The sequence below is a fragment of the Pararge aegeria genome, chromosome Z (genome assembly GCF_905163445.1).
Source record: "Pararge aegeria chromosome Z, ilParAegt1.1, whole genome shotgun sequence".
NCBI lineage: Eukaryota > Metazoa > Arthropoda > Insecta > Lepidoptera > Nymphalidae > Pararge > Pararge aegeria.
The window spans coordinates 12,336,035-12,347,446 of NC_053208.1; the positions used below are offsets into that span (position 1 = coordinate 12,336,035).

Here is an 11,412-nt window from a genome sequence, read left to right on the forward strand (position 1 = left end):
CGCATGAAGGTAATGTGTAGAATTTTGTACAAGCTTATTACTGTATATGGTAAATATGTATATTTTTAGTGTCCTTAATAAATAAAGAAATGAACACGCGTTAGTTAAGCTATCTAATGAATATTATTTTCTTGCACAATCGCCTCGCAGATTACCGTTGGGTACAATATATATTTGAGCGGACACAGGTGTGTAATTTTATTTTGCAGGAATAAAATATTGCACGTGGTCCTAATAAATGACGTATTTCACATACTTCATATATTAGGAGCGCTATAATGTATCATCACATTAACAAAACATTTATACTAAACTGCTTGGAAAATATAAAGCGCCTATTATACGCATTTGTGCGAAATACAACGATTTATCTAAAAAGATACCTAGCATCGATATCTTCCATGACTCACCCACAGCTTTTAGAAAAAAAACTCGCCGAACATTTATCGGTGAGTTAAATTTTGTGTTAAATTTTTTTTTTTTTTTGCAAATTAAGTTTATATGACGCTTTGTCAATGCTATGTGCACTTGTCATTGACGTGCATATCAGTCCATGTGTTCGTGTGTGTCCTATGTTTAAAAAACGTGTAATATGCATGTTAGTGCTCTTAAATAAATAAATAAATAAATAAAATACCTTCTCACTATTTCAAAACAAGGCAGAAAAGTATTCGTTAATGTCACGCAGAAGATTATTGACATGTCGTTTTTTTATTAGTTCACCATCAGTAAGACCGATTAGGATAATGTGTTTAATATGACATTCTAATATCAGTTTAGTAAATGTTACATACCTACGTTTTAAACTCTATCTCAACTGTAAAGATAGCTGTCGAAATTTATAAAGAGATTGTATCTCTGTGGCAAAATAATACTGGCCACTTTGGATTTTCGTTGGTTAAATAATTATTTAAATCAAATTAAAAAAAAGTGATTAAAAATAATTACAACTGATAATCGTGTATAAGACTATCTGATTGACATTGGCTTATTTGATTGAAATAATTAAACGATTTTACACAAAATGTCGTGTAGTAACAGTGCATTTCTTTTTTCATTGATATTTTCCTTGTATGTATAGTATGGAGGACTACGTATCATTCGGGAGAAAATGCGAATCCGAACTAATTTGTATAATAATTTAAATAAAAAACCCTTGTTATTTTATAATAAGTAAATAAATAATTCTGTACCTTCGTTAGTAATCTGTAATTTTCTTCCCTTGGTGAACAATATTGTGTTATTGAATTGCTAATAAGTAGGTTATAACATATGCAATATTTAAAATGCCTTAGAAAACAGTTGTTAATGTACATTGCAAATGCTTTGTTATTATTGTACTTGTCACTTATATTAAAGCCATAGCAATTTATATCATTTGTTATGTGAATAATTTATAATTCACAGCAGTAAAGAGCAATAAAACATCAGTGATTAAATTATGTTAGTTATTGTAACTATCTGTCAAATAATGGGATTTTTGTATTTATAATATTTTGATGTTTGCTTAGGTGCATACACACTATTATAAGTAATCTGTATTTTTTAAAATATTGCTCTTTTATTTCACTATTTCCTTTTCACCTACCAAACACAGTCTTGGTGGCATACTACTGTCGATTGAAGCCGTATTTGTTAATTACAGATTCACATGATTTACCTTAAGGCAGTTGTCCCACCAACGACGAGAAAACGACTAACTATCGGCTATTTTCTCGCTCAAGAAACGTACAATAGGTATACTTTCTGTGTGAACAAAAGAGATGCATATACAAACAGTTGATCGCTGACTGTTCACACTGCCGGCGAGCACTCGCTTCACTAGTTTGTCGCTGAGCGACAAGAGCTATGAAAGATAACACTCGCTCGGCGATACTCGCCAAGCGATTAGAACTCACGCCGAACCACCGCCAACCAGTGGTCATTTCTCTACAGTGCGTATCTGAAAGTACACGTTTTTTATAAATTTAATATGAATATCGAAAAATCATTTGAATTATCATTGTTATCTAGTTCAGACGACGATGATGATGAATTCTATGATAGGATTTGTGTAGTGGCTGCGGCAATTCTGAATAAACGTAAGGAAAAAATGAAGAAAAAAAGAAGAATATGGATGGAAAACATTAATTATTTCAGAAAAGAATGCAGTGAATTCAAACTATTCTATGAATTAACAAATCATGGCTTTCGCACATATTTTAGAATGACAAGAGACGAGTTTGAATATTTGCATAGTTTAATAGAAGATGACATTAAAAAAGAAAATACAAATTATAGAGAAAGCGTCTCGTCATTACATTAAGGTAAGGCTCCATCGCTTGGAGTGATTTCAGCGGCAGACATTGAATCTTGGATCTCTTCGTTTTGGCTACGAGTAGTATGTTCTCCAATTCCAATTTGCTGCACACCAGAACCGCTGGGTTCAGGTGAGGCAGAACCGTGTCCAGAAGAAAAATTTGTCTGACTCGTAGAAGGGCGAGAGTTGTAAGAATAATCGTTTGAGTAGTAACCGGTATATGAATAGTTTGTATTAGCAATATTGTCTTCAGCATCCATTACCAATTGAAACAACTTTCTTTTTATTGTTCTTTGTTAATACTCCGGCATCTGCTTTGTACTATGATACATTGAATCAAAAAAAGCTTTTAAAGGATAGGAAGGAAGGAAGGTTAGTACTTCTTTACGTAACTCATCCCTCTGCGCAGTTCGTTTTGCTCGATTATCATCCATATCTTTTAAAAAATTTAACAAATCTTCGTCATTATGAATTATTTCATCCGTCTTCCTTTTTTTTGGAGCTGTTATCGTATCTGCTGAATCTCTACTAACATCTGTATTAGATGTTTCCTCGAAACTTGTCGAAATATCAGGATGTGGTGTAACATTTGTATCTCGTTCCGCATTTGTCATATATGGAAGCAAAAATTCCATGTGACTCATGTACTTCCAGGGTTTTATTTGTTTTTGTGACTGTCCACTTGTTGTCTTCTTGATTTTTTTTAATTTTTCACGGTGCGTGTCTCGCAAATTTTTCCATTTTAACTTTGCCTGTGTAACTGTAAATAAAACAAATAATTATAACACACCAGATCAAAATAAATATTAAAAAAATAAATAATATTATTTGGTATTTTTATTTATTTTCAGATATCTTATAACCGGAACTACATATACAGCATTGTCAAAAAGCTATAGAATAGGCCGTTCTACGCTCTCCGAAATAATACCAGTAGTATGTGAATCTTTATGGATCAAGTTGCAGCCAAAAGTAATGAAGCTCCCTACTGAACCCGAATGGAAAGTTATATCAAAAGACTTTTATGATTTGTGGAATTTCAATAATTGCCTTGGTGCAATTGATGGCAAGCACGTGGTAATTTTTTCGCCCCGTAAATCGGGATCACAATACTTTAACTACAAAAAAACATTTTCGATTGTACTGTTAGCAATTGCTGATGCTCATGGAAGATTTATAATGATCGATGTTGGATCAATGGGCAGATACAGTGACAGCGGAATATTCACAGATAGTAATTTCTACAATGTGTTGCAAAACAATGGATTGAGATTACCCGCAGATGAACCCCTATATGAAGGAGGTTTGCCTCAGCCTTATGTTTTTATTGGTGACTGTGCATTTCCGTTGATGACACATTTATTAAAACCATATCCTGATCATGAAAGGTTGGATAAAGACCAGTTAATATTTAATTATAGACTGAGCAGAGCACGCCGAATGTTAGAAAGTGCGTTTGGTATGTTGGTGCACAAATGGCGTATCTTTTTTAGGCCATTGGATGTTAAAATAAGTACCGCCAAAAAAATTGTAAAGGCTGCGTGCGTTCTACATAACTATGTATTACAGAATGAAATCGAAAAGGCGCCTTCACAGTCAGTTTTTTCTGATAATATGTCAAGAAATTACTCCGAGGTATCTGAACAAAACTCAGCAGATTTTGAAGACGGCTTTTTTGTGAGAGAATATTTCATGGAATATTTTAATTCCGTTGGAACAGTTTCGTGGCAAAATAACCGTGTGCAAAATGTATTAGATTCTGATAGGATAACACATAACTTACATTAGACTCTGCAAAATGAATATTGATTTAACTATAGGTATATGTTGAGTTAGATGTATGTTAAATAAAAAACTTACCACTTTCTATATTTGTTTTCTTTAAAATGTCTTTCCAAGCTGCGTCCTTCACGTCTAATTGTTTATATGAAATCAGTTTTGTGTCCCAAAGATATTGTCGGACACATTCAATAAAAAACTCATCCATTTTTATTGGAAAATTGGGAACACGTGTATCGCGTATGAGGCCGCAAGACTGACTGGTGACTGTATGCTTGACTGCCGCGAGCGAGTGATGCGAGTAATCGCCCGCCTCACTCGCACACTCGCTTATAGCCGAGCTACACAAATATCGGAACTACGCACTCGCTCCCCGCGTCTCGCTAACTCGTTTCTAGTTCTAGCTCTACTCGATACTCGTTAATCGTTGCCGGTGAGACAAGTGCCTAACGTCCCAAAAATAAATATTATAATTCTGAAACAACAGCGTCTACAATATTAATATAATACTGCTTCGAGATAGTAGGAAACCTCCCTGTAGATAGCTAATTTATTTTGCATGAAGCACGATATAGCAGCTTTACTAAACAATGAAAACTTTACGGTGACGTTTCGATCAGTAGAGCAAATGTAGCTACATACTATTAAATTTTATTATATAGCATAAATTCTGTATATGAAAATAGTAACCCTTACAACAGCTCGAATATTCTCGTCTGATGTTACATGGTATGTAGGTCCACATTGTCTGATGGTAATTAATGGATGGACCTCAGACATAGAAGTCGAAGAAGGTAGATTTTTCCGATTAAAACGATAACCCTCTTGAATAAAAATATTAACTGATTATTTTATAACCTACTAGCGTACCCAGCGCTTCGCCGGGCTAGATTTTGCTTTATTATATTTAAATCATTTATTTCTCTCTTCTATTCTCTTCTCGAGCGGGTGAAGATCATTATATACACCCATGTACAGCCAACAATAGAATACCATCATAGTAAATAAAAGCTGTATTTGACAGTTCAAAACGTTACCTACCAAACTTTACAGGATTACTCGCCAGGTCAATCCGGAGATTCCCTGAAAGTTTCATTGAAATCGGTCCAGCCGTTTCGGAGCCTGTACGGAACATACCCACACACTTTCTCTTTTATATATATAGATGATCCCATCTTCATCAAACCATTAACAGCCTGGCCCACTACAGGGCACGCGGCTCTTAGAATGAGAAGGGTATTGGTGGTAGTCACAACTTAGAGAACTTATCGGCATGTAGCGACTACCTTCTAAATTGTGATCAGATGAGACTTAATGTTTAACAGACTTTGATGGTACCACAGCAGGGCTAGCACATGAAGGGGACTAAAATTATATCCCCTGACAAGGGATATTATTAACGTATCCAACTGCTCGAGAGAAGCACCTGTTAAGCAACAAGGGATAGGAGAAGTATATCCCCGTTGATTATTACACATATTATATTATTTGGATATAATTTCCACTTGTGCGCAAATGCTCTGAGAGTTAATAAAGTTAAAGTAATTTTTTTTTTCTCCAGGGATATACTTGTTCCCTGCCCATGCTAGCCGTGTAGATCCTTTAAGTCTGCTATAATGATAGATTCTTTCTCAAACTTTATGGCTAATACTCTTTTGTTAAATAAACAAAGTGCAACACCATATTGTAGGCAGAACAGAACCGATATTATTTGGAGGGCGGCTTCGGGTTCAGTAATAAAATATAATATTGATTTAAAAATGTTTTATTTTAAAGCAATAACAATCTAGGCCCTTACCATTTAAATAAAACCACCCACCGTTTTTAATGTTGAAGTGCTTAACTAGAAAATACACGCAATTAAGTGCAATCGATAATATACAATAATATATTATTGTTTCCTTTAATTACAACAAGAATTCTATGGATTCCTTAAGGGGGGTTAAATTAGTAGGGATTATTTATTCCTTAACATCATATAAAAAGTATATTAGTGGTCTAACACTGATTTTTAAAGCATGCCTTGGCATGCATTGATGTCGATAATTTATGCATTATAATCCATAATTTTTTTTCCCAAACAGAACTCCAACATTATTCAAATAATACTACTTTGAACGATGGTAGTCAGCCGCCTGAAGCCACTGGGCTAGTATTCTTGTACCGTTTAACCTTGTCAAAGTGTTTTTAGGGGTGATTGTGTAATATGGAATAATCTAAATCGAGCCCATAAAAAATAATGCTATGAAGACCGCTAGAGATATTATAATTATGTTTGCGAAAAATTAACTGAAATAGTGACAATAATAATAATTATTCTATAAATATAAAACGATCTGGTGGAAGTGTGAAATAATTTAAATATGCGAAAGCGGGCGTACAGACTACTGAATGTGCAAATTTTATACGAAGTGAAGGCTATAAGACTTGAAATTTGATTATTTTTACTGTAAAACAAACCTTTATTTATAAGACTCCCACTTAGAACATGAAATTACAATTTATTGTAAATGATAATCAGCGAATATATGTATATTAGGGTGGCGCAAAAGACTATTTTTTTTTTTTTGAGTCTCGGATGAAAAAATGTTAGTTTTTGATGTTTTAAGAGCCCTCTCCAAAGGACAGCTCAAAAAAAAATTTTTAAGAGGTCACTCCAAATTTTTTTAAATTTCGAAAATCGGTTTTTTTTTTTTTTTAATTTTTTTTCTCGTTACGGTATAATTTTATAGACCAAAAAAAAATAAGTTTCTGAAAGTTTCAGTTAAAAATTTTAATTTTGAAAGGTCGCTCATAATTTTTTTTAATTTATTAGTAAATGACTATAGATTTTTTCGAGTGACCTTTTAATATTAAAATTAAAATTCCGGCCATTTTTTTTCCTTTATTTAGTACAATAATCTATAAAAATACACCACGAGATGAACTAAAAATCAAGGATAACAAAAAAAACACATTTTTTTTCTAATTTTATCATTTTATTTAATCAACTACAACATTTTAACAGTATTTTAATGAACTTTGTTTGTAATTATTTATATATATATATATATATAATATATATATATATATATATAATATATATATAATATATATATATATATATATATATATATATAAATAAACTTAATTAATTATTAATTATTAATTAATATATTAATTATTTATATATATATATATATATAATATATATATATATATATATAATATATATATAATATATATATATATATATATATATATATATATAAATAATAAATAATATATGATATCGATCTAAATAAAGTTAAAATCGGTTATAATTTAAAATTTAGTTTCAGAATTAATAACAAAGTTCATTAAAATACTGTTAAAATACTGTTAAAATGTTGTAGTTGATTAAATAAAAAACGTACCTACTTATTTAACTTTAAAATGCATATAAATATTTCAATTTCAGAACCGGCAGGATTTGAATTAGCATCCCTGCGGTAATAGTGTGTGCATGTTCGCAACCGCTTTTTTCAAAGAGCCACTTTCACGAACTTTCACGAACATTTAACGATAGTGGATTTTAACAACGGAATTCAATTTCTGCACTTCTCGATGAACCTGGCTTTCGACATTGTAAGCAAACACATCAATCTTGGCATATCGAAACACTTCAAACCATCGAAATTCCAAGTCTATGCAAATTATCTCAAAATCAATAATATTTTTGCTAATAAATTATTTAAAAAAAAAAAGTTTAAAGTTTGTATAGGTGATACTATTAATAAATTGTTCGTGACTGTTGGTTCTTAGGCGAACAATGTACCTAATATTTAGATTAAAATGAATCCCTACTAATATTATAAATGTTAATGTAAGTTTGTTGGTTACGCTTTCACACAAAAACTACTTAACCGATCCTAATGAAATTTTGTACACATATTCATGGAAGTGTTAGAACTAATATAGGATACTTTTTATTCCAACATTAAGCTCGGTTCCTTTGGGAGAGGGGATGAAAGTGTTTGACGATTTTACACCATAACTCCGACAAATTATAACCGATTTAAATAATTATTTTTGTACTATAGAAGTTGTAATATGTATGTAATTTTTCCCAAACTTTGTGTAGATCTGATGAATGCGGTTGGAGATAGAGGACAGAACTTCTCAGCGAACAGCAGCAAACCCCTCATTTAAGGCGTAGCGATACTGAACACTTTAAATTTTTTTAGAACTAAAACTAAATACCACATCAAAAAACAAAATCAAACGCAGACGAAGTCGCGGGCAACAGTAAACAGTAAAAAGTACTTAATAAAAATGATTAATGAATGAATGAAGTAAATAAACTACTTTAACATTTTTCTAAAATGAATAAGCATCATCATTAGTTAACGAGGATATTTAACAATGACGCGTGACGGCGGGACCATTTATTTGTAATTTTATTATAATCCTACTCTCCTCGAGAATAGATAACGGGTGATCTAATGTAGTATTTAAAAAAAATTGGTTGTCTGTAAAGTCGGCTTACTGACGATAGTTGAACGTGACAACGTCGTAAGAAAATGGAATGGAATGGTTGTATTTTTCAAAAGAAAATTTGAATTTTATTTGTTTGATAGATTATAAACAATTGACACCACATTCACTTTTCACTGCACGTCATCCTTGCCGAAAACATGTAAATGTATTATTGTATAGAAGCTGTCCACGCGGACGCATCGCTCACTCAAGTGGGAGAGAGACAGATGTCGAACGCGGAGGCCGACTGTGCCTCTTTGTCGCTCGTTCCGCGCTCTCGCTTGCACTTCAAGCCTTGAATGGAACGCCTCAGAGCGAGGTAGCGCCGCATACGTCATGTTTTTTCGTGCGTGCAGCCGGCTCCATCGAATTATAAGACGTTGTCACGTCAAAAAACAAATATCAGTATCCCCATTGACGGGACGCGGTCATTATGTCAACATCCTTATCTCGTACTAAGGGTACTGACACTGAGTGCATCGACAATGAATTAGGCTATGACCTACCTACGATGCTACTATGTGTTACGTACAAGAAACTTTTCTGCGTTGGGACCTCAGGAACCTTTTAATAACACCAAATATATCTATCTACAATATTGTCCCATGAAACATAGAATTATTATTTTCCTCATTAAAACATGTACCCTATATATTAGCATAATTATCTTTGTACAACAAATGATTGACTAAGTATTATTAATACAACATAAAATATAATTATAAATTAAATTATGCATTAAATGCATTAAATTTCGGAAAAAACAAATTTTTTTTTTTTGTATTTAATATATACTTCTAACATTATAGGGCAGGTTTTTCAAATTAAGTTATCATGCCTATTATTGAAACTAAAATATAAAATAATAACACACACCAAAATTTCCATTATGACTCATCACCTGATAATATAATCAATATCAAACCTAGTAAATACAGATTAAAAAATACAATTTACTACAGTATTGCATTGAAACTTACAGGAAAAGTAAAAAAAAACATAATGTACATTTATAACCTTAAATATTATATCATTAGGAGCTAACAATCGAAAACAGTTTTCACAATCATCCAAGCTAGACCAATAACCTAACAAAACCTGTGCCAATGAATATCATAATTCTAACTAAAGATTCAAGATTTAACCTATTAGAGCTTTAGACCATGATTTAACTTTAGCAAGATTAGACCTTTAGCAAGAAAGGTCTCACTTAGTTTTAACCATCCCCTTCAGAATTGTTCTAGCCAAAGACTCAATTCCTCCAATTATACAACAAAGAAATTTAGAAACACTCATCACCTAAGAATTTTATAATGTACCATTTTTTTCACAAGAAACACAATCGATCGACGGCCGACTGGCGCAGTGGGCAGCGACCCTGCTTTCTGAGTCCAAGGCCGTGGGTTCGATTCCCACAACTGGAAAATGTTTGTGTGATGAGCATAAGTGTTTTTCAGTGTCTGGGTGTTTATATGTATTTTCTAAGTGTTTATTTATATATAATTCCTAAAAATATTCATCAGTCATCTTAGTACCCATAACACAAGCTACGCTTACTTTGGGGCTAGGTGGCGATGTGTTTATTGTCGTAGTATAAAAAAAAGTATAAAAAAATCACACTTAGTGTTCATAAATAATGCAGCATGAGGAAAAACCCAAACAAAACATAGGGAATCAATAAATACTTATTTTTCCTCAATGTAGTGTTGTAGGAAATTCATTATACATAAGTTGCATTAAATTTGTATAATAGATCAAAGTGCACCTCTAAGATAATCATATTTGTATCGCCTTTTGTCTTGTATTTGCCCAATTTTGGATGCCATATCACATTCACGACACCAGCCACAGAATGTACTCGTAATTACATGGAATGGACTTCGGTAATATAAAGTTTTGTCTTTCAAGTTTTTGTTCTTTTTATGGCACCTGATGTGCAAAAATATTTCCAAAAGCATAAGTACTACACAGATAACACTTGGGAAAATCATAAGTGTGGGTATTAGAAGTAGCATCCTTGGACTGGTGGTGTTTGCTCCTGTAATGATTTTTTCTTTAAGATCTTGAAATTTTTTGGTCTTACTAACATACCCACTGGGAAATTTTAGGAATTGGCGATTGTTCGACAACCGGTCAACAAGGTATATTTTTGGAAGTTTATTTATCAACGCCCGCTCTCCAGTTTCATCGTTCACTTGATAGGTTATAACTTCGCCCGTTTCGTCATCACAGCAGAACCTCTTTAATCTGGCCATTTTTAGTAAATGGTATTCCGAAATTAACTGAAATCAACCAATTCATATTTTGTTACGTTTAGTTCTATTTATTAATATTATCTTTTTACAGAGTAAAATGGTAAAATGAAAGTATCGTATTATTTATATTACTTCAAAGAACTTTCAATAAAAAACTTACCTCAATGGAGATTACAATAAAAGCTCGAAGGAAAGAAATTTTATTTAGTGCCTCAAATTAAAACACACTTTAGGAGGTAATGAAGTAAATTTTAATATTAATTAATGATAAATTCACAGACTCATTAAATCTACTAAATTTACAAAAACACTATATTTACTACCTACATCATTTTCTTTCTAAACAACAACGGCAGCTGGCCATTGGCCTATTGTGATTTGTGAACCGCACAGAATAATATTACAATTAAACTGTCAGTTGTCACAGGCTTTTCTTCCGTTCGTGTTACCTTGCCGCGTGAACATTATAGTTACCCTAGTAGTATCAATTAATAGGGAATCCGACTACTTTTCAATTTGTGTTTTAAATTAATTAATAATAGTGCATAAAAATATTTTGTTTTTCTTATATGCAAAAGCAAC

The 11,412-nt window shown here is 32.3% G+C and overlaps 3 protein-coding genes across 3 annotated transcripts; 1 reads left to right on the forward strand and 2 right to left on the reverse strand.

The window, feature by feature from the left end:
• Positions 1–1,703: 1,703 nt before the first annotated feature.
• LOC120636222 (protein ALP1-like) lies at positions 1,704–4,166 on the forward strand. Its single transcript, XM_039907595.1, has 2 exons — positions 1,704–2,306; positions 3,151–4,166. Exon 2 carries the CDS (start codon positions 3,275–3,277, stop codon positions 4,085–4,087), a length of 813 nt encoding a protein of 270 aa, XP_039763529.1. The 5' UTR covers positions 1,704–2,306; positions 3,151–3,274; the 3' UTR covers positions 4,088–4,166.
• On the reverse strand, positions 2,596–4,286 carry LOC120636555. Its single transcript, XM_039908092.1, has 2 exons — positions 4,212–4,286; positions 2,596–3,051 (listed from the first exon to the last, which is right to left on the reverse strand). The coding sequence occupies exons 1-2, from the start codon at positions 4,284–4,286 to the stop codon at positions 2,596–2,598; spliced, it is 531 nt and encodes a 176-aa protein (XP_039764026.1).
• Positions 4,287–10,126: 5,840 nt separating this feature from the next.
• LOC120636651 lies at positions 10,127–11,181 on the reverse strand. Its single transcript, XM_039908214.1, has 2 exons — positions 10,991–11,181; positions 10,127–10,857 (listed from the first exon to the last, which is right to left on the reverse strand). The coding sequence occupies exon 2, from the start codon at positions 10,828–10,830 to the stop codon at positions 10,330–10,332; it is 501 nt and encodes a 166-aa protein (XP_039764148.1). The 5' UTR covers positions 10,831–10,857; positions 10,991–11,181; the 3' UTR covers positions 10,127–10,329.
• Positions 11,182–11,412: the final 231 nt, after the last annotated feature.

What these genes read in the sequence shown, in the direction of transcription:
- LOC120636222 (XM_039907595.1), top strand. Translation starts at nt 3,275, where the DNA reads ATGAAGCTCCCTACTGAACCCGAATGGAAAGTTATATCAAAAGACTTT.
- LOC120636555 (XM_039908092.1), bottom strand. Translation starts at nt 4,286, where the DNA reads ATGGATGAGTTTTTTATTGAATGTGTCCGACAATATCTTTGGGACACA. An exon ending in TTTCATATAAACAATTAGAC is followed by an intron (nt 3,052 to 4,211) that starts GTGAAGGACGCA and finishes ACAGTTACACAG; the next exon opens with GCAAAGTTAAAATGGAAAAA.
- LOC120636651 (XM_039908214.1), bottom strand. Translation starts at nt 10,830, where the DNA reads ATGGCCAGATTAAAGAGGTTCTGCTGTGATGACGAAACGGGCGAAGTT.